General features: G+C 40.1%; 1 protein-coding gene across 1 annotated transcript; it reads left to right on the top strand.

Annotated features, from left to right (window-relative positions):
• Positions 1 to 1,216: 1,216 nt before the first annotated feature.
• On the top strand, positions 1,217 to 18,601 carry LOC108416309 (von Willebrand factor A domain-containing protein 5A-like). The gene is made up of 7 exons (XM_037539824.1): positions 1,217 to 1,435; positions 1,919 to 1,951; positions 2,062 to 2,083; positions 5,288 to 5,346; positions 5,963 to 6,099; positions 17,620 to 17,743; positions 18,393 to 18,601. Exons 1-7 carry the CDS (start codon positions 1,261 to 1,263, stop codon positions 18,500 to 18,502), a joined length of 660 nt encoding a protein of 219 aa, XP_037395721.1. The 5' UTR covers positions 1,217 to 1,260; the 3' UTR covers positions 18,503 to 18,601.
• The last annotated feature ends 5,278 nt before the right edge of the window (positions 18,602 to 23,879 follow it).

Here is a 23,879-nt window from a genome sequence, read left to right as displayed (position 1 = left end):
CAAGTTTTTTTTTTCTCTACTAAAAGTCGTCCCATTTTTCCAAAACTCTGGGCTATAAACTATAAACAGATGGCGTCTCCTCAGTGATCTGCTCTGTAAAAATGATTTTTATAAAATGATACAAAGAGCGTCTGAGATTTTTGTATTTCAGCAGTAAATTGTAAGCATATAGTAATATGTTTATGATCATAAAACACATGTTCTGTTAATTTGAGGGGAGCTTTTGGAAATAAATAAATAAAATAAAAATGTACATTTATTTCATGCAATTACTGGATAATTTGCCTTACAATTTGGTCATGTAAATTCAGATGGAACAACCAATATATACCCCGGTCAATACAGATTATTGGACAAAAGTCACTCATTTTCCACGCACTGTCTGATTTATTGATTTTTCCTTCTTTCTTTATACTATATATAAATTAGTTAAGTAAACAATTTTAATCTAGCTCAGTGTTAACATTTTCTATTTAAACTAAATAAATAATAATAGTCTAAATAGTCTAATAATAATAAAAAATAAAAGTCTCTGTGCATTGATTTTTTTCTCTTGTATGCAGGACAGTAATCTGGGTGGACCAGCAGTGTCAAACAGTCAGCAGGGTGCCGAACGTATCAACCCAGCCGACTGATATATGCTCGCTGTCTGGGAAGCGACTTTAGAAGAAGCTAACGTTATTAGCATTTATGCTAGCAGCCACATAATGCATTTTTTTTTTGCTCATATTTTCATACTCAGCAGAGCCAAATGGCAGCTTATACACATACAGTTCTGTGTAAATGTAGGCATGTGTGTGAAGGTTAGGGAACAGAGGGGAGCACAATCTGCTTGCGGCCAAATTTGGCTCTGGGGTTGGACTTTGTACGTTATGTTTAGCGAGATTTACAACAGACATCTGGTTGTCCACTGAGTGCCCATTATAAAAACAACACATTTAATATAATATTCAGGGCTTCTTTGCTTTACATTGTATTTGTTTTGCCAGACTGTTGTATTAAAGCAATAGTACACTTGAGGTTGCGTGTTATGACAGGTAACATCACAAGTGACGACACAACATCACTACTCTCCTTTCGGACTGTGACTGCAACTGAAACACAGCCGTGATGTTATTTGTGATTACATACAAGCTTTATGGTTTGGTAACTTAAACATAATATGATGTAATATGAAATAAAGCCATTGTCATTCTTGATATTCTGTGAAGGCTGGGAATTCATAGGCTGGCTGCTCGTTCCTTGATCCAATCTCTGGAAATGGAGCATAGGGAAAAGAAAGATGAGAGCTTAAGAGAAAAGGTGGTGGAGCTCAGCGTGCAGTCGGGAGTGAGCAGCTCTTTCACTGCTTTCCTTGCCGTCCACAAGGGCAGTGGACAGCCAGTGAAAGGACCGTTGGTGAGGGATGCAATACCAGCATCATATCTAGAATATGGTACGTATGGTTCTGTGGTACTATTAGTCTTATTTTTTAATATGGCTTAAATCATCACTGGTGACATAATTAGTTAAATGGAGACAACTCTGGTCCTGGAGGTCTGGTGTCCGCATAATAAGCATGGCAGTTATCAGCAGGGAAATCACCTACTGTACTGGATACTGGCCCTCAGTATGCAGTCTGCAAGCCTGACCCTTTGGAGGAGATGTGTCTTCCAGCATGACAGCAAAAACAGCCAAAGCTCTAAAAATATTATGATTTAATGTGTGTACAGTTGTTCAACGCTGTGTTTGCTAGTCATGTACTGGCTAGTGTTTTTTTTTCTCATGAAAATAAGCAGGCAGTCACTACTAAAACATTTTGCCAGTATTGTAACTGTTGTTATTGATTTTTGTTGTTGTTCTGATTATCAGGTAACACGTTGGTGTCTGTCTCCACACCATTGAGAGTATTAATTCCTGTGCTGTGCATTTCTTTTAGATGAAGAGTACGATTCAGATCCTGGACACCAAGGTAGATTCCTTCAGCTGTTGAACTCACATACGAAATGATACCAGCACTTACACCAGCGCATTTGTACTGCTTCATTCTTTTATATAGTACTATTTTTTCTGTCTCTTCAGGAAAGCCCTGTGAACTCTACATGTAAGTTTAATAGCCACACTTTTTACACATCATTCAACAATGCAGTTAAATTCAACACTAAGAATATTCTACCAAAAGGAAACAAGAATGTGTTAGTACTTGTAGTTCAGCTCTCTTGGTCTGGACCAAAGCAGAAATGATACAGTGAATCATTTTAGTTCTGATTCATTTAGCATTCACACTGACTTATTTAACTATAAACCAAAATATTCAAACAAAAGTCATGGAAATAAAAAGTTGTAACTGATTGGATGGATTTTATGACATACAATAACTGTGATAATGTCCACTGGACTTTATGAATCCTGCTGTTCTGTGTTCTCTCTGGGTCCGTAGGTTTTATTTATGTCTTGTTTTGTCTATCTTGTGATATTAGAGCAATGAGCCCTGAGAGCCCTGAGACTCCCAGTGTTACTGTTGTTGTTCCTCTGTTGGCGGCCGGCGGCACAGGCTGGACCATTACACAGAGTTTATGAAGAGATAATAAACACAGGCATGTGTCAAAACAAGATTAGCCTCTTCCTTTCCACATATAATGGTTCTTTCCGTATTTGGTCTGTTTAGATGTCTTTGGTCCGTATTGTGCTCATACTCCAGAGCTAGTGTTGAAGTGAACCAAGACTGAGCTGGACTGCTTTTCCCTAAAGCATCAATGAGAGACCAGTGTGGTAACCATGGAGAGACAGTGTCCTGAATGATAGTGCCTCTATCATTTGATCTTTGTAGTTGCTTTGGTAAAGGCGCCCTTTTTCAGGGGGTCTTGGCATGCTTGTGAAGGACTTTGTCGCATGGTGCGAGCGGAACCACCTGCAGCTCAATGTGACAAAGACAAAGGAACTGGTGGTGGACCTGAGGAGGGACAAGGCACCGGTGACCCCTGTGTCCATCAGCGGGGTCAGTGTGGACACTGTTGAGGATTACAAATATCTGGGTGTGTATATTGACAATAAACTGGACTGGGCTAAGAACACTGACGCCCTCTACAGGAAGGGCCAAAGCCGTCTCTATTTTCTTTCTTCCTTCAACATCTGCCGGACTATGCTCAGGATCTTCTATGAGTCTGTGGTGGCGAGTGCTATCCTCTATGCTGTTGCATGCTGGCGAAGCAGGCTGAGGGTGGCAGATGCCAACAGACTCAACAAATTGATCCGCAAGGCCGGTGATGTTGTGGGTGTGGAGCTGGACTCGCTGACGGCAGTGTCGGAGAGGAGGACGCTGTCTAAGCTGCGGGCCATTATGAACAATGGCTCCCACCCACTCTACAATACGGTGATGAGACACAAGAGCTCATTCAGCTCAAGACTCATCATACCAAAATGCACCACAGAGCGCCACAGGAAGTCATTCTTACCAGTGGCCATCAAACTCCATAACTCCTCATTCAGTGTGTGATTCAAAAAACTGTTCATATGTGCAATAACAACAATTGTGTGTGTAGAGTACTTAAATCTGGTGCACATACATATGGTAAATTCTATATATTGTTTTAAATTATACATACTGTAAATTCTATATATTGTTTTAAATTATTAGTAAAGTTTTTATTTTTACATAAATGGCTGCAACTGTAACAACTGCAATTTCCCCCTGGGATCAATAGAGGAATCTGAATCTGAATCTGAATTTTTTGTTGAGCTCCAGTGTTTGGATGGATTCTTACTTGCTCTAATGAACCGCAGTAACAGAGCAGTCACACCAGCCTTCTTTTTAATTGTACCAAGCCTGCCAGATCTGAACGCCCCCTAAGAAACAGATTTGTTAAAAGTGGCTGTGGGGTTGTTTTTCAGGGGTGGGCCTAGGACCCTTAGTTCCAGGGAAGGGGAATCTTAATTCTTCAGCAGACCAAGATAATTCTGGACAGTTCTTTGCTTCCAACTTTGTGTTAAAAAGTGGCTACATAATTGCCTTAATGAGCATGCCTTAGTTTGAAAAGGAGGTCGTCTTCTAGATGAGCTCACCTGAGTAAACCTCAATGGGACCTTTTCACAAAGAATCATGATGACTTCTGGTTTAAGCGTTAGCCGGGTAAAACTCACTTCCGTTCCATACAGCTACTGCAGAAGTGATGACAAAATGTTATAGCAGTTGTACGATAAAACTGAGCTACAACATCGATATTTTGGTTTTCCTGCACTGTCAAACAGCGAGAATAAGAAGTGGATGGAAGCGCTGATTTAACTTTAAACCGAGCTAAAATGTGTGGCACAGCCTCGTTTTTACTGCAGTCTGCTGCAGCTTCTCACATCAGGCAGTCTCTGTGTCTTTATACAACATGCCAGTGATTTCTGTAATAATTCTGTTTTCAAAGGAAAGAAGAACTTTTATACACAGTTAGCATGAATTTGATGGACTCTGTTTATATTAAGCTAGCTAAGCTGGCTAGAAGCTATTGCTAACAGTAGCTATAATCCCATAAAGCAGCTTTCTTTTATAGTTACTTCTGTTTAAAAAGCTAATGCAGACAATAAACCATCAATCAAATCATTCTTACATGATCAGTTTGGTATAAACAGCAAACGTTAGCTGGCACATTATGTCAGAAACCTTACGTGGCTCTTCTAAGATCCCAAACTACCAGCTAAGCTGGTTACGCCAGAAAAAGGAAATCAACACTTCACAGTAAAACCGCGATGCTAAGATACAATGTAGTGTAGTGGTAATGCCTCTACCTTCTACGCTGTAGACTGGGGTTCAATCCCCACCTGGGCAAGCCCCCTACACTATACCAATAAGAGTCCTTGGGCAAGACTCCTAATCCCACCTTCACCTACCTGTGTAAAATGATCAAATTGTAAGTTGCTCTGGATGAGAGCGTCTGTCAAAATGCTGTAAATGTAATGTAAACTAAGATATGTCTGTTGTAGCTCAGTATTTGAGCATCACAGTTCACTACTATTACATTTTGGCATCGCTTCTGCACTAGTTATATGGAATGAACGTTAGTTTTACCCTGCTGACACTTAAACATGAAGTAAGCGTGACTCTCTGTGAAAAAGGCCCATACAGACATAAACCGGACTTAATAGGACTTAATTACACTCAAAGAGAGTGAAGCACTTTCCTCTCTAAATAAAAGCGCAGAGTGTGGTGAGGCTTACTTGGGCGACACCTCCTGAAAATCTCTGTTGTAAAAGATCTTTTTACTGTGATCATAGATTTGATCAAACAGGGGTGATGAGCCTCCTTCTCCTTCTCTTCCCACAGACCATCAAGTTGGCATTCACCTGTATGTGAATATTCAGTGAGGGCATCCGCTTCACCACGTAAGTCAGAGCATCCTCTTTTTAAACAGGTCAGAGCTCAGAGAAACGGTCAGAAACGCTGTGCATTGGCATTGGCATTACTGGCATTAAAATGTCCAAATGTCTGTTCTCTATTAGAAGATGTGTTCACTTATTTTCAATTAAAAATCAAGATGAATGACTTTTGATGAATCTATACATTAAAACCCCCCAGAAAATAGTATGTTTTGAGTTTATATTACAATGTATGGACTTCTCGAATTGTGTCCTTCAGCCTGGCTCACTCTTATTTATGTGCTTCACCTCAGTGCTATAGTTCAGGCCCCAAGAGGGTGAATAAAATAAGAGAAGGTGTGAATTCTGTAACACAGTCTTCATGGCCAATCTTGAAAAACATACCTGTCTGACTGCTGTGAACATTCACTGATGACATTGCTATGAGAAAACGAGGAAATGACCGAAAGCATGTTTTACTTGAGCCCATTTAACTACATAAAATATCCATCTTAGTTTCACTCCACATTGGGTTTTGCCCCTATATTACAGTATAGTACAGCATGTTGTTTTAATCAGTGCGGGTAAACTATTAAAGATGTTGTTAATATAAAATGTGTTTGTGTATTTGTGTTTACATCAGACTGTCCTGCCCAGAGGGAGCCCTACCTGGACCTGGTTTCTCTTCAGAAAGCGGCAGGGAACTGGGATTTGGAGGCCAAACTCTTTGACGTGCTTGGCAAGACAGAACAGGAACTGGCCAAACAGAAGCCTCTACAGGTTTGTCATAGACAGTGTTACTGACTTATAACAGCTTTTATAGAGATGTGGTCTCAAGTCACTTGATTAGGACTCGAGTCAGACTTGAGTCACGAATGATTTCAGTCTCGGAGCTCAAAATGAATGAAACGTGGACGTGTGTCTGGCTGCAGACGGAACTCTCTACAGTCAGCTACTTTTCATGTGAATACATTTGTTTATTAGCGTAAGTACGACAGACCTGCATGGACAGTATAAACCGATCAGCAATAGAGACAAAACCACCTCTTTATTTTTACACTCAGCGTCAGTTTGATCAGGTCTACTAACCAGTAGGAGCATCTCGTAGTTCTCCAATTACAGACTGTAGTCCATCGGTTTCTCTGATGCTTTTTAGCCCCCTTTTACCCTGTTCTTCAGTGTTCAGTGTCAGTGTTCTTAGCTTCACGTTCATCAAAGTGTCTTCCTCATTATGAAGAGCAGGTTTTGACTGAATAAAGATTTAATAGTTTTCTTCTCCAAACTTGTTAAAAGCACATATTGAAAATCATTCAGGCCAAAGGGAGGTTAAAGTCCTAAATAGTACTGACTTTACACCAAAGGGAATAGAATTCATGAGCTTTACATTCTCAAGCTAGAGCTGCTACACATATTGTCACAAACTTGCTTTTCTGAGAATGAATCTGTGTCGTTATCGCTAAAGAAAATAGGCTCACTTGTAGATTCTGAAAACGTGCCACTTGTAGCTGTGCGCTGAATAAAAACCTGCTCTTAAAGTAATTTACAGCTGAAAACACATTAAAACAGACTAACCAGAAAAGACTTTTATTTAAGGTTAATTAAACATATAATGCAATAATTAAATTCATTTCATTCAATCATTCATTTAATTAATGAAATAATCTCCTCTTGCTGAGGCTGTCGTGCGTCGCAGGGCTGTTAAAGTCTCGCTTTCTGTTCCTCTTCCTGGAGGTGCTCTGGGTCTCCAGGCTGCTGGAGCTCTGGCCCCCAGAGGGACCAGTCTCAGCAAATAAAAAGAAATACTCTACAGTTTGCAGGAATAATACCATATTTTGGATTGTTATCTGTAGAGGATGTCTTAGGGCTGTTAACCTCTTATTCTCCAGGGTATATTTTGGTTTGTTCATCTGATTTTACATGACCAAATCGCAAGGTAAATTATTCAGTAACTGCATGAAATAAATGCAGATTTTTATTTTATTTATTTTTGTAAAAGCTCCCCTGAAATGAACCCAAAATGTGTTTTATGATCATAAACATATTGCTATATGCTTTCACTGCTGAAAGCCAAAAATCTTCATATAAAAATATTTTTTATACACTAAATCACTGAAGAAGACAGTTACAGCCTCATATGACACCCAACTTTTGAATGTAGCTTATGAAATATCAAATATATGAAGAACATGAGGAAGTGCGTTTTGGAACCATCTGTGTTCTCAAGTAGTTTAAGAGGTTAAAGGAGCAGCTTGGAAAGTCTCTTTCTCTTCCTCTTCCTGGAGTTGCTCTGGGTCTCCAGGCTGCTGGAGCTGTGGCCGTCAGAGGGACCAGCATCAATGGAGCTATGAGCTTCAACATTATTAGAAACTTCCAGCTGTTTTCCAGAGACAGGGTCATTCCCGTTTGGGTCATTCTGAGGTGGTGTGGAGGCATCAGGACGTGGCATTGTGGAGGCTGCGAGTGAGAGATATGACAAAAGTGAAAACGACACTCTAAAAATACAAAACATGCATCAGAATATGTCGTCCTGAGGCCCGGAAACAACATCCACTCTGCTAATTATTATGCTTGTACAGTTTCTATCTACTAGTTGTTGTTGTTGCTGTTGTTAACAGGACGAGTCATCTAGAGATTTTAGTTATTCAGTATTCTTTAAGTACTTACAACATTCAGAAATGTCTATTGTGATGTTATGATATTAATAGCATACCGTTGTCGTCTGTCTCGGGGCTGTTACAGGACGAGCTTGGGAAGTTGATCTTTCTCTTCCTCTTCCTGGAGTTGCTCTGGGTCTTTGGGCTGCTGGAGCTGTGGCACTCAGAGGGACCAGCATCAATGGAGCTATGAGCTTCAACATTATTAGAAACTTCCAGCTGTTTTCCAGAGACAGGGTCATTCCCGTTTGGGTCATTCTGAGGTGGTGTGGAGGCATCAGGACGTGGCATTGTGGAGGCTGCGAGTGAGAGATATGACAAAAGTGAAAACGACACTCTAAAAATACAAAACATGCATCAGAATATGTCGTCCTGAGGCCCGGAAACAACATCCACTCTGCTAATATTTATGCTTGTACAGTTTCTATCTACTAGTTGTTGTTGTTGCTGTTGTTAACAGGACGAGTCATCTAGAGATTTTAGTTATTCAGTATTCTTTAAGTACTTACAACATTCAGAAATGTCTATTGTGATGTTATGATATTAATAGCATACCGTTGTCGTCTGTCTCGGGGCTGTTACAGGACGAGCTTGGGAAGTTGATCTTTCTCTTCCTCTTCCTGGAGTTGCTCTGGGTCTTTGGGCTGCTGGAGCTGTGGCACTCAGAGGGACCAGCATCAATGGAGCTATGAGCTTCAACATTATTGGAAACTTCCAGGTGGTTTTCAGAGACAGGGCCGTTCTGGGTCGGGTCATTCTGAGGTGGTGTGGAGGCATCAGGACATGACATTGTGGAGGCTGAGAGTGAGAGATATGACAAAAATGCAAACAACAAATTGCGATGAGGCTGTTTGATTGAATTATTGTTGCATTTAGAAACACAGCAGTGATTTCAGACAGTATCAGCCATTGTTCACAGCGCAACCAGAAGCCGTTTAACGCTGCTATTTACTCTTCCGCAGTAACGAACATGGAAGTGTGAAAATGGTCTGTTACGATGTAATTAAACATCCACTGTTCTACTTATTACTATACTACTTGTACAGTTTCTATCCACTTGTTGTCGTTGTTCCTGTTGTTAACAGGATGAGTCATCTAGGGTTTTTAGTTGTTCAGTATTTTTTAGTACCTACAACATAGAACAGAAATGTGTATTGTGATGTTATGGTATCAATAGCTTACCATTATATTGCTCCGGGATTCTGGGATTCCTGTCTTGCCTGGAACAGCTGGAGGAACTTCCAGACTCTTCATCAGTTAGATTCTGCTGGGTCCTTCGCATGGCCTCTTGGGGGAGGTCTTTGAGATTTCCCAGGCTTTCCTGATGATGGCCCATGACAAAGCTCTTCTCAGCTTCAGAAGAAGAGTGTGGTAACTCCACGAAAATGTTCCTGTGCTCACTTCTGTTGTCTGGATTCCTGTTGCCACCCTTATCCTCAGCATCTTCCAGCACATTTCTTTCTTCACGCACCTGTTCCTCCTCACGGAAATATCTCATAGGCCGGAACACTTGATGATGTGCACCTCAGATTTTGTTAGTTGTGACTTGATCCATGCGAACTGTTTATTTCTGTAAATATTATTGCTGTAAATGTAAATGTATTTCTTGACGTCATAGATGCTGCTGACGTCCAGGCGCACGACAGAATGATTGAAATATAATACAATATCTACAAGACAGTGTCTGCTAAAACGAAACTTCATGGTGATCATGCAGATGTGTGTCTAGTGACTGTCCCCATCACTATCCGATCTTCTCCTCTTGCTGGGGCTGTCGTCTGTCACGGGGCTGTTACAGGACGAGCTTGGAAAGTTGCTCTTTCTCTTCCTCTTCCTGGAGTTGCTCTGGGTCTCCGGGCTGCTGGAGCTGTGGCACTCAGAGGGACCAGCATCAATGGAGCTATGAGCTTCAACATTATTAGAAACTTCCAGCATTTTTCCAGAGACAGGGTCATTCCTGTTTGGGTCATTCTGAGGTGGTGTGGAGGCATCAGGACGTGGCATTGTGGAGGCTGCGAGTGAGAGATATGAAAAAAGTGAAAACGACACTCTAAAAATACAAAACATGCATCAGAATATGTCGTCCTGAGGCCCGAAACAACATCCACTCTGCTAATTATTATGCTTGTACAGTTTCTATCTACTAGTTGTTGTTGTTGCTGTTGTTAACAGGACGAGTCATCTAGAGATTTTAGTTATTCAGTATTCTTTAAGTACTTACAACATTCAGAAATGTCTATTGTGATGTTATGATATTAATAGCATACCGTTGTCGTCTGTCTCGGGGCTGTTACAGGACGAGCTTGGGAAGTTGCTCTTTCTCTTCCTCTTCCTGGAGTTGCTCTGGGTCTCTGGGCTGCTGGAGCTGTGGCACTCAGAGGGACCAGCATCAATGGAGCTATGAGCTTCAACATTATTAGAAACTGCCAGCTGTTTTCCAGAGACAGGGTCATTCCCGTTTGGGTCATTCTGAGGTGGTGTGGAGGCATCAGGACGTGGCATTGTGGAGGCTGCGAGTGAGAGATATGACAAAAGTGAAAACGACACTCTAAAAATACAAAACATGCATCAGAATATGTCGTCCTGAGGCCCGGAAACAACATCCACTCTGCTAATTATTATGCTTGTACAGTTTCTATCTACTAGTTGTTGTTGCTGTTGTTAACAGGACGAGTCATCTAGAGATTTTAGTTATTCAGTATTCTTTAAGTATCAAATCAAATCAAATCAAATCAAATTTATTTATATAGCGCTTTTTACAACTGATGTTGTCACAAAGCAGCTTTACAAAAATGGGAATCACAGCACAGAGAATCAAACAAAACACTCAACATAATATACAGAATATACAGAATATACAGAACCCCCGTGAGCGCTGAGGCAAGGAAAAACTCCCTCAGAGCTGGAGGAGGAAGAAACCTCGGGAGGACCAAGACTCACATCTAAAGGGGGGACCATCCTACCACTGGTCAGACAACTTATAAGTTAAACATTGAAAAGTCAATTTTACATCCACGCAGTTCTAATATATTCAGGTGTGTATAATCAACAGTGGAAACAATTAGAGTTCATATAGATTTGGATGTGATCTGTAGTGGAGAAGCTGCGTTCCAGAAACTTCCATCAGTCTGGTCAATCAGGGGGACAGGGGGACTTGAGGGTGGGAGGTGGGTACTTGAGGGTGGGTACTTACAACATTCAGAAATGTCTATTGTGATGTTATGATATTAATAGCATACCGTTGTCATCTGTCTCGGGGCTGTTACAGGACGAGCTTGGGAAGTTGCTCTTTCTCTTCCTCTTCCTGGAGTTGCTCTGGGTCTCTGGGCTGCTGGAGCTGTGGCACTCAGAGGGACCAGCATCAATGGAGCTATGAGCTTCAACATTATTAGAAACTTCCAGCATTTTTCCAGAGACAGGGTCATTCCCGTTTGGGTCATTCTGAGGTGGTGTGGAGGCATCAGGACGTGGCATTGTGGAGGCTGCGAGTGAGAGATATGACAAAAGTGAAAACGACACTCTAAAAATACAAAACATGCATCAGATTATGTCGTCCTGAGGCCCGAAACAACATCCACTCTGCTAATTATTATGCTTGTACAGTTTCTATCTACTAGTTGTTGTTGCTGTTGTTAACAGGACGAGTCATCTAGAGATTTTAGTTATTCAGTATTCTTTAAGTACTTACAACATTCAGAAATGTCTATTGTGATGTTATGATATTAATAGCATACCGTTGTCGTCTGTCTCGGGGCTGTTACAGGACGAGCTTGGGAAGTTGCTCTTTCTCTTCCTCTTCCTGGAGTTGCTCTGGGTCTCTGGGCTGCTGGAGCTGTGGCACTCAGAGGGACCAGCATCAATGGAGCTATGAGCTTCAACATTATTAGAAACTTCCAGCATTTTTCCAGAGACAGGGTCATTCCCGTTTGGGTCATTGCCACCATCATTCTCAGCATTTTCCAGCACAATTCTTTCATCAAGTGCCTGTTCATCCTCCATCAAATCCTCAATAAGAAGACCAAAATGTTCCTCTTCATGCTCTTGTTCTTCTCTCAGATCAAAGTCAATCATGGCTTCATCAGCATTTTCCTCTTCAGGCCCCTGTTCCTCCTCACCGAAGTCCTCAATCATAACACCAAGGTGTTCCTCTTCATGTTGCTGTTCTTCTTCCCCGAAAAACTCAATCAGAGCTCCTAAATGTTCTTCCTCATCCTCCTGTTCGTCCCTCATGTCAAAGCCAAACACAACTTCACCGACATGTTCCTCTATATGCCGCTGTTCCCCCTCCCCGAAATACTCGATCAGAGCACCTAAATGTTCCTCTTCATGCCTGTGATCTTCCCTCATATCAAAGCCATTCATGGCTTCACCGACATGTCCCTCTACATGCCCCTGTTGCTCCTCACCGACATACTCCATCAGGACTCCAAAATCTTCCTCCTCATGCTCCTGTTCATTCTCAGGCACCTGGGCCAGGGGGCCTCTCCGGGGGTTCTCATGCAGACCAGGTCTACAGACTGGAGAGAGACAAAACATCGTCACATATCATTCTGTCTTTGCTGTTATTTCCCTAAATAGAACATACTGTTAATTTGAAACTTGTCTGTTGAACAAATTGCATATCCCTGATTTAGCTTTATGTTTTTAACATAGCTGTGCAGTGAACCCAATGCAGCCAAATGACTATAAGCATTGTTAGTACAGAAGAAAATTATGAAGGAAATTATGTTTTTTAAGATACTAAGAAAGCCGTTGCTGATCAGCTACCTTCGGTTTAGGTCACTTTGTGCCAATGAGCTTTTATTATTGGCTATTTAGGTTTTTTTTTGTTTTTTAGGCACTATATGAATTGAAATTATCATTATTATTATTGCTGTTGTTGTTGTTGTTGTTGCTGTTGTTGTTGTTGTTGTTGTTATTATGTTACACATGATACATGAGTTGCTGTAACTTTTCAAATAGGATTCTTTCACCCCTTAAATAGCCAGGGCCCACCAGCAGGCCCAAATATCTATTACACCCTTCTGTAACCTAAGACCGCCTCAACTCAACCACCTGGGAACCCTAAGTCTAATTCTTGGATTGCACTGACTGTCGAACAATGAAATCAGGTGGCCTGTGCACAGATTTTTGGGGGTCAGCAGCTTGAGAGAAAAAAGAGGACAAGAATGTCACTGAATTTAATTTACAGCACATTGTAAACACTTATATCAGGAGAGTTTCTGAGGAAAGCAAACATAGTGTTAGGACACTTTCCCGAAGCATAGCATACAGGCATATGTATCCAAAGGGGAATCAAACCTCAGTCTTCTGTATGTGGGTCTTTGGTATTAACCAGAACCCCAGAGAGTTGCTGTGTGCTTAAATAACTTCTACAGCACAAGTAACAGCTCCCTCTTTAATAGCTCCACAGAATCTCAAAAAACATCACTTTCAGGTCTCCTTGTTAACAGTTTTAGCGAGACATTGATCAAAGCAATAGTAAATATAAACATATAATTCGTGTGTAAGCTTTGAAATGTGGTATAAATGTATTGATGTGATGTATTTATGCTTTAATAAGAGCTTCTCTAACTTAGTTACAAACTATTAGTAGACCTAACTAGTAGATTAGTAGACCTGAAACTATATTAGTGAAAGGTGAACAAGTAATAAGACACTAAACATGGTAGTAAATGCAGGTAAACAGTCACATTTATGCTTGAACACTAATTTTACAGTAACCTCAAAGCAATTTTCTTAAATAACAGTATCACTACATTTAGCTGTAAAGTCAATCATTTCTAACATGGAAATATTATTTGTTAGCACTTACTGGGCAGTGGATACTAAGAATGAATGTGTCATTTATTTATGGTCATTAAGACAGATCTTTGGGAAATTTTTCCCAGTGGTTTGTAAGCATTTGCTTACTAGAATTTTCTATCACGTTTGGCCATTATAAATTCAGATTTATTGAATTATTAACTTAATATTCCATGACTAACATATCGCAACATGTGTCAAGTATGCATACAAATCAAATATAATAATTAATCAACATTCAACTAATTAATCAATAAACAAACAGTTAATAACTCATTTACCACATTAATGCATCTAACAGTTTTAACAATTCCAGCTTGCACAAGTCACCAACACTCAACACCATGGTCAGTCACTCCCAGTTCAAAACTTTTAGTGCGTACATACATACCTGGACAGTCGACCCGATGCAGGGGAACAACTGGAATCATTTTTCAGTACAGAACGTACTAAACATTAGTAATGTAGTTTGTTTTATCGACGACAAAACTGTCCTTCCTTCATCTCTGCAGCTTAGAATTTGGTTGTCTGCTGCGGCTGGGATTCTATTTTGTAGATACTATGGTGATGTAGTGATGTCATCAAGGTGATGTAGTGATGTCATAAAGGGCTGTATGTCCAGTGGTGGAAATAGGCCAGAACACCAGGCCTGTATCTATTATATAGATATACCTGATCATGTGCACCTCAGATTTTGTCAATTGTGACCTGTGACAAGTGAACTGTTTATTTCTTGGAGCCATGGATGCTGCTGACGTCCAGGCGCACGACAGAATAATTGATGTAATTAATAAAACTATAAAGATTAAAGAGCTTCCTCCTGATTTTTTACACCTTACATGAAAAACCAAAGCTCTCCTTTGATCATCATTTTATTTCTTGTCACTTTCCCCCAATTTAGTGATGTCTAACCCCACCTGCTTACTAAGTCTCCCCCCGTCACAGGATACTACCACAGCTAGGACGGTGAAGGCTAGCACCTGTTTCATTTGAATGGGTGATAATACATCATTGAACAGCTCCAACACGCTTGGAGGAGAACATTAACTGCCAATTATATTACATAAACTAACAGATGCTCATACTGGCTAGCATCATGCTAAGTGACGGGGGAGATGGAGAAGCATCTGACCCACTCAGAGGGAGCGAGGACTGCCACCTCAGATGGCTGTGGCATCACTGTGGATCAAACTTGTGATCTCCTGATGATGGACAAAGTTAGATGGTTGTGCCACTCGGGATCCAGTCATCTATTTTCACCGGTCATGCTGTCACCACGGCTGTTACTGTCATTTTGGGGGTTTGTTGTCCACTGACCAGTTCAAAAATTGCATGTTGACTTGATTGCATCTCAAAGTAGGACTCAGGACTTGACTTAAGACTTGTGTTAACCTCAAACTTACTTATTTTTTAACTCAATGAGTTTCTGCCTATAAAAATCCCTGTGGCCCTTTAAATTGTTTGTAAATTTCATGATCAATGGAGCTAAAGAAACTTCAAAATGACTTGGAAAAACATCCACTGACTTACATTAAAAGTAAAGTAGGTTTTTTCTTCCTCCTCTAAAGTTACCATTTTGGAGATACAACAGCGATATGTATGTTCTGTGCTGACAAGAACAAGATTAACCTACTTGGATAGAAAACACAGATTCTTGAGGTTTCAGTGCATCTTTCTTGAGAGTATGGGTGGGGTTACAAACTTAATGCATGTGAGGGATGACAAGGGGGTTGAGCTAAGGTGAAAAAATGGGGGAAAAGAAGCAAGCAAGCAAGCAAGCAAAATTTATTTATATAGCGCTTTTTACAACAGGTGTTGTCACAAAGCAGCTTTACAGAACAATCAGTATTACAGAGAGAAGAGAAAAGAAGAAAGAAAATCCGGGTCCGAGCCCCCATGAGCAAGCCAGCGGCAATGGTGGCAAGGAAAAACTCCCTAAAAGAGGAAGAAACCTTGAGAGGAACCAAGACTCAGAAGGGGAACTCATCCTCCTATGGTCGACACCGGATAGCAAACATTATTAGTATGAAGTATTATAGTACAGTGGGAAAAGAAAGATCTGAGGGTGAGGACTGCACAGCGCTGTACAGCAAGAAGCTCAGTGGTGGTCAAACCGGTCCAGAAGGCTGGTGAGCAGCGGCACCAATCAAGGCAGAAGAGGCAACAGCATCAGACGCACAGGATGGGCAGCTTATCAGCTCGGCAGAGAAAGGAAAGAAAAAAACAGAGTTAGTACTGTAAAGAGTGGCTGACCACAGATTACAGTAAAACAGAGCAGTGTAGACTCCAGCAGGTCTAGACCTGACAGGGAAGACTAGTCACCAAATGCTTGACCTTACAAGTAAGTTTTTAGCCTAGACTTAAAGATTGAGGCTGCGTCTGATTCCAGAACATTAGCAGGAACATTTGTATGAGAAAGCTCTCCCCCTGATGTAACTTTATTAATTCTAGGTACCAGTAGTAAGCCAGCACCTTGTGATCTAAGTAGGCGTGATGGTTCATAGTGGGAGAGGAGCTCACTCAGGTACTGAGGGGCGAGTCCGTTTAGAGCTTTATAAGTCAGTAATAGAATTTTATAATCAATGCAAAATTTAACTGGTAACCAGTGCAGGGCTGATAAAACTGGCCTAATATGGTCAAACTTCCTAGTTCTTGTGAGACTCTGGCTGCAGCGTTCTGGACTAGCTGAAGCTTGTTAAGGCTTTTGCTGGGACATCCAGACAGCAGGGCATTACAATAATCTAGCCTTGAAGTGATAAATGCATGAACTAGCTTTTCTGCATCCTGTAGAGATAATGAATTTCTTAATTTAGCGATATTGCGGAGATGCAGGAAGGCTGTTCTAGTGATATTAGTTATATGTGTGTCGAAGGAGAGATCAGCGTCTATCATGACACCAAGATTTTTAACAGATAAGCTTGATGAAACTGAGAGATTGTTAAGTTTTAGTGTTGAGTTAGACAGTCTGTTTCTGGCTAATTTTGAACCAAGAAGCAGGACCTCTGTTTTATCTGAGTTAAGTAGCAGAAAATTATTTGACATCCAAACTTTTATGTCTTTTATACAGTCCTCAATCTTGCCAAGTTTAATTTTAAGAACTGAACCAGCAAAACAATAACAGAACATGGTATGTGACAATGTGAGTGTCCACATAGTTAAGACCAGTAAGCTCTAATTTCACTTCTAATTTACACACAAAAAAGTTTCACTAAAACAAGAGAAGAGTTTCATCAATATTTGTAGAAGCCTTCACTATTGATCACTACTGTTGAATTGTGAGGTGTCTTTACACTCATCTTGTCATATTCATGTTTTTCTTTATATTTTTATCTGTCATTTTTATGAAAAGTCAGATTCTCTGTTTTCGTGTGTGCTCTCTTGAGGGCCTCACTTGCCCCCCCTTAAGAGAGGGAGCGAATGTATAGAACAGTGTTTGCCGGGTGTATCTGATTGCATTAAGCCTTTCCAGATGTTTTCTTATGGGGGTGATGGATGTGTGTGTGTGTGTGTGTGTGTGTGTGTGTGTGTGTGTGTGTGTGTGTGTGTGTGTGTGTGTGTGTGTGTGTGTGTGTGTGTGTGTGTGTATGTGTGTGTCTCTAATCATCTTATGTATGTGTGGTCATTCACTGTATATAAACCAGAGCCAACTCGGACGGACAAGGGGATCCCACATTGGCCTTTGGGACTCTCACAGGGCTTTAGCACTATCTTTTAATTTGAAATAAAGTTGTTCATGTTTAAATCCAGATAGTGTCTATAGAGCTTTCGTCTCCACACCTACACAACTGAGAATAAACACCAATTGAAATGATAGATATGGGATGTTGATGGTGTTGTGCAGGTGGACAGTGCAGTGTGGGCCACTGTTCTGGCTCTGATCTGGCTTCACGGCTTCAGGACACCTGAACAGGAAGAGTGGAAGTTCATTGCTATGAAAGCCACATCCTGGATCCGTTCTCAGAAAGGTGACGCAGAACATCACCATCAATCACAGCATAGAATACACAGATCAGGCGTAACATTATGACGACCTTCTTGTTTCTACGCTCACTGTCCATTTTATCAGCTCCACTTACTGTATAGGGTCACTTTGTAGTTCTACAGTTACAGACTGTAGTCCATCTGTTTCTCTGATACTTTGTTAGTCCCCTTTTACCCTGTTCTTCAGTGGTCAGGACCCCCATGGACCCTCACAGAGCAGGTACTATTTGGGTGGTGGATCATTCTCAGCACTGCAGTAACAATGATGTGGTGGTGTGTTATTTTGTGTTGTGCTAGTCTGAGTGGATCAGACGCAGCAGTGCTGCTGGAGTTTTTAAATACCTCAATGTCACTTCTGGACTGAGAATAGTCCACCATCCAAAAATATCCAGCCAACGGCGTCCTTTGGGCAGCGTCCTGTGACCACTGACGAAGGACAAAAGACTAGAAGAGTCCACTGATTTGAAACACTGATGTGTTTTATTAAGTGTCAGCAGTTCTAAGCAAATGTGAATAGCAACACAGACCCTCATAATCAGAATTTATGTTGTGTCTCATCTACAGCAGAGACTCATCTACCAGCGTCTCATCATATAACGGTGGTGGTTTATGTCTTGTGATGGTGTGTTTCAGTGGAGAACCTGTCTGAGTGTGTCCAGGCTGGAAATGCTGTGCTGGGCTGTCGGGTGGAAGAAGAGCATCTGACCTACATCTGTCCACGACACTGCCATTACTACCATTAGGCTCACACTCCCAGACTCATTCTTGTTGGAAGTAGTTTTATCAGTATTTACAGGGATTTGAGTGACTCTGTACCTTAATTATATCCATTTATTAAAACAAATGATTGAATTTTCTATTTTGTCACTATCGAAACAATAATAACTAAACAGAAACTTTACCAAATATTTCAGTAGTGACTGTTTCAGTAGTGTCTGTTTCAGTAGTGACTGTTTCAGTAGTGTCTGTTTCAGTAGTGTCTGTTTCAGTAGTGATTGTTTCAGTAGTGACTGTTTCAGTAGTGACTGTTTCAGTAGTGTCTGTTTCAGTAGTGTCTGTTTCAGTAGTGATTGTTTCAGTAGTGTCTGTTTCAGTAGTGTCTGTTTCAGTAGTGTCAGTTTTGTTGTACACACATAACCTTTCTTCACAACAGAACATTTACCAAATGTCTGAATTGTTTCGACAGTGATGTTTCTTAAATGTTACTCACTGATTTTCAGACTTTGGGATAAATTTACTTTAAAACTGTGATCTAAGACAGAGGCAATGGATGTCAACGGCAATGTCCCACTGAGGGTAAAGCAACAAACTGGTTTTAAGTGGTCTAAAGAGGGCACATCAAATACCTAGGTATTAATATCCCTTTTTCATTACATGATTTGTTTCACGCTAATTACAGTAAAATACTGAACATAATCAAAAATGATCTAGAGCGGTGGGCAGCGTTACCTCTCTCCCTTTTTGGCCGTATAGAAACTATTCATATGAATGTTCTTCCAAGATTGCTATATCTATTCCAAATGTTACCAATAGTAATTTCAAAATCCATATTTGTTGAATTGGATAAAATAATCTCAAAATTTATATGGCAAAATAAGCGCCCCCGGATAAAATACAAAACAATCCAAAGAAGTAAGGCAGAAGGGGGACTCAATCTTCCTGTTCTAAAATACTATTTTTGCGCAGCTCAGCTAAAGCCATTAATCTCATGGAACGAAAATGACACTCATACACGATGGCTGAGCATTGAACAAACAACGAGCCCTGAGCCATTAAAGGTCTTGCCATTTCTAGATATTTCAATAAAGGGTCTGTCATTGTGGACTAGAACCACACTCAACATTTGATAACAAAATTTTACAAGGTATTTTTTATCAATGAGTCGACATGAACCTGTTCAGACAAAACAAAGATGGGAAGCGGAGACGGCCAAAACCATTACTGATGAAATGTGGGGGGAGGCATGGATAGAGGTACATCAAACTACAAATTCAAATATGTGGCGGGAATTTAAGTGGAAAATTATCAGCAGATATTTCAGGACACCGGAAGTTGTCGCTAAGATGGACCCTAGAGTACCAAGCTTATGTTGGAGAAACTGTGGCACAGCAGTACCTAACCACACACATATTTTCTGGTCATGCCCTAAACTACAAATCTTTTGGGACAAGGTGTATAGGACTATAAACCAGATCCTCCAGGAAGTCATACCAAAGGATCCCACAGTCATATTACTCGGTATCATTCCAGCAGGTATGCAGGGTAGAGCTAAATCATATCTCTTAAATTTCTTTTTTGTAGCAGCCTTGAAATGCATTACTATTAAGTGGATGCAATTAGAGCCACCCACCCTCAATGCTTGGGTCCAAAAAGTTGGCGAACTGTACCAAATGGAAAAAATAACATACTTACTAAGACTCCAAAAGCATATTTTCAGTTTACGGTGGGACTGTGCTAGAGTTCTACTCAGGTAATTGCCCGGTTAGTAAACTTGTTGCTGTAATGTCGGGTACCGCGGCCTTGCCACTTCAAGTAGATATTTTATTTAATCATTCATTTATTTTTCCTACTCTGGATTTATGTGATGCTGAAACCAAATGGAACCTGTTGTAAAACACTATTCTGAGATGTTTATTTTATTTTACTGAATGTCTGCCCAATGCTCTCTAATTACCCTCTGAGGTATAGTTGTATGATCTGCTCTGTTGTTAAAAATTCAATAAAAATTTAAGTTCTAAAAAAAAAAACTGTGATCTAACTGGGTCATTATACAGAAACGTCCATTTTTGTGTTCCTAGTGTTTAAAGATATTTCACACTCTAAAACATGTTAGGGTTACAATTTATTAATATTAGAAAATAAAACAAGTTATTTGAACAATTACACCTTCATCAGCCGTCAATTTAGCAATATTGGTTTTTAAATCAATTATCTAGAACTCCAAGCACCACAGAAGAGCTCCTCATCAACATCATGTGTAAAGGCTGAGGCCATATTTTGAAGAAAAAAAAGACATTTTTCTGCAGTTTGAATTAAAATAATCTATACATGAATAAGGAATATATGAATTAAATCACATAAAGAAAATAAATGGCAAGTAAATATTCTAAAATATATAATGAAAGTTGTGGTCCCCAAGAGTCGTGTCACAGGTGTTACTGCATAGGAATAATCTCTTATTTTGAAATAAAAGTCACACTGATGACATCACGGCTTCCTATTACCTGTTTTCTGAGGATCTATGAAGAAAAGCACATGGTGACTCCACTGTGTCTTTCAGTTTTCAGAGGTTTTTTTTTGGCTCATGATTTTATATGAAGCTTTCAGCTGACGTCACTGATGTGACCTACTTCATTCTGAGGTCACTGAAAATATAGAATAAAATTGAATGAAATCAATGAAAGCATTAAAATTGTCTCTGATGTTACCTTTATTATGTGTAACACCAATGATGATCAGTAACACCAGTGACACCTACGGATAGATATAAAGTGGACGATTATGTAGAATGACCCAACTGCTCACCATGTGGCCACAAGGGACAGGGATGCAGTCTCACTTCCTGCTCTAAAATAAGCTCCACCTATGAACTAAAACTCTGTTCAGTAGTGACATAAAACTTAATTTAAAATAATAAATGCAAAAGATTTTTATGTAAAAATGAACTAATATTTAACTAGACAGCCACCCTATAAATGGTGATTTGTGTATCAATAACATATTAATATCTCAATGAATGCCTTGAGTTTTAAAAGATCATATAATTCTTGTAAATATTTAAAGTCTAAGTATTTATTTATTTGGGGGGGGCGGTTGGGGGACATACTGGCCTTACAAATGATACACATGAAATTTCTTTACTAGTGTCAGAAACATATACGCAGTGTACAAAGAGGAACAAGACGAATGTGGAGTGTTGGCGATATTTGATCTGATGTACCTTCTTGCTTTTGTTCATCTGAACTGGTCGTTTACTTTGTTTCAGGTTTGAAGGTTTTCATTTGACTTGAGTTAAACCAGCTGCTCTGCTTCAAGTACTTTTTAGAACGTATGTTTCTATGAAAAGCTGATCCTATGAATGGAGCCCCATGAACCCTCACCGAGCAGGTACGATTTAGGTGGTGGATCATTCTCAGCACTGCAGTAACACTGATGTGCTGGTGGTGTGTTAGTGTGTGTTGCGCTGGTCTGAGCGGATCAGACACACACACGTTCTAAGCCGCCTCCCCTGTATGTATCTATCTATATACACTCACCGGCCACTTTATTAGGTGCACCTTGCTAGTAAAAGGTTAGACCCCCTTTTGACAGACTTTCAACAAGGTGTTGGAAACATTCCTCAGAGATTTTGGTTGGTTATTTGAGTTACTGTTGCCTTTCTATCATCTGGAACCAGTCTGCCCATTCTCCTCTGACCTCTCACATCAACAAGGCATTTTCGTCCACACAACTGACCATTTCGGACCATTCTCTGTAAACCCTAGAGATGGTCGTGTGTGAAAATCCCAGTAGATCAGCAGTTTCTGAAATATTCAGACCAGCCCGTCTGGCACCAACAACCACGCCACGTTCAAAGTCACTTAAATCACCTTTCTTCCCCGTTCTGATGCTCGGTCTGCACTTCAGCAAGTTGTGTTGACCATCTCTACATGCCTAAATGCATCAAGTTGCAGCCATGTGATTGGCTGATTAGCTATTTGTGTTAACAAGCAACTGAAATTGTACCTAATAAATTGGCTGGTGAGTATATGTATATATATATATATATATATATATATATATATATATATAGAGAGAGAGAGAGAGAGAGAGAGAGAGAGAGAGAGTTTATCATTTGTTAATGTTTTATTGTTGAGTTTTAATTATTAGGCTATTAATTATTAGTTCAACTTTTTTCCACTTAAAATCTCATTACTGGCCCATTATCAACCGCTGCTTCCCCATGAGTACAGGCCCAAGGACCACTACAAGGTGCTTTGCCGCCCACCGATGATCCGTGCTGTTCCTGTAAAAAAATGCTGAACAGAAATTTTGGGGCCATTAAAACAATTCTTTTGGAGGACAATGCACCCAGACCCCTCCCCAGTGCAGGCTTAGCCCCCATGCTGGAACCTCTAGTCATGCCCCTGGTGAATTAGTACCTACCGAAAGTGGCTTGATTAGATGATAAAGAAGTCTAGACGCACTCCACCCTTATGGAAAGCGTTTAGTATCATGTACAAACAGCACGCTTGGCGTCATTCTTACAGTAGCAAGTCTGCAGGCAGAATATTGTGCAAGGAATAGATCTTCGGTCAGACACTCAGAGCCTGAGCAAGAGAAAAGAAGCAGGTGCCCGACCACTGTTAGTTCACTTTCAGCTCAAAGTAATGATTCATGTTCTTGAAGGTTTGGTGTATCAAGTCAAAACAATGGCTTATTTTCTTAAATTCTCAAGAATTTGAGAGGTGTTGAAATAGTGAAAATAAAAGTTTAAAGAAACTGTTATTTGCACATATTTTAGGATTTTGAGAGAACAAGTCTTTATATTTTGGCATAGTAAGACACAATTTTGAGGATTTTTTTTTTCTTTTGGACAAAAACACATCCTCTACTGAAAATAGCCTAAAATTAGATTAATATAGTGGTTTTATTTTCACTTTCGTGCACAATTTCTATTGATTTTCTCTGTTTAACATATAATAAGAAAATTAAATGTACAATATATTCGTATGTATATACTTTATCTATCTATCTATCTATCTATCTATCTATCTATTTATTTATATATATATATATATATATATATATATATATATATATAAATATATATATATATAAGAACAGTAAATTGCAGTAAATTGAAGATACTTATGAACCTTTATGGTATGTTTAGTTATGATCATTTCTAAGTTTGACCAGAACTTTCCTGATGAGCCACCTGGTATCATCACGCAAGTCTTTTGGTTATTTTGACGTTTTTGTCTTCAGGACACGTTTTCACAACACCCCAAGAAAGGAGAGAAACATTTCCCAGATAGCCTGCATATACTGGTCTACTGGCTTGATTAGTGTGGCACGCCGCTCACTGTACGCCACTGCTGGACCACTCAGATTTTTCTCCTGCATACAAGCTCTAAC

The sequence above is a fragment of the Pygocentrus nattereri genome, chromosome 7, assembly GCF_015220715.1.
Source record: "Pygocentrus nattereri isolate fPygNat1 chromosome 7, fPygNat1.pri, whole genome shotgun sequence".
Lineage (NCBI taxonomy): Eukaryota > Metazoa > Chordata > Actinopteri > Characiformes > Serrasalmidae > Pygocentrus > Pygocentrus nattereri.
The sequence above is the reverse complement of the archived record's forward strand: the minus strand, read 5'-3'. Positions and strand labels throughout refer to the sequence as shown.

What these genes read in the sequence shown, in the direction of transcription:
- LOC108416309 (XM_037539824.1), top strand. Translation starts at nt 1,261, where the DNA reads ATGGAGCATAGGGAAAAGAAAGATGAGAGCTTAAGAGAAAAGGTGGTG. An exon ending in TTCAGATCCTGGACACCAAG is followed by an intron (nt 1,952 to 2,061) that starts GTAGATTCCTTC and finishes CTGTCTCTTCAG; the next exon opens with GAAAGCCCTGTGAACTCTAC. An exon ending in AAGCCCTGTGAACTCTACAT is followed by an intron (nt 2,084 to 5,287) that starts GTAAGTTTAATA and finishes CTCTTCCCACAG; the next exon opens with ACCATCAAGTTGGCATTCAC.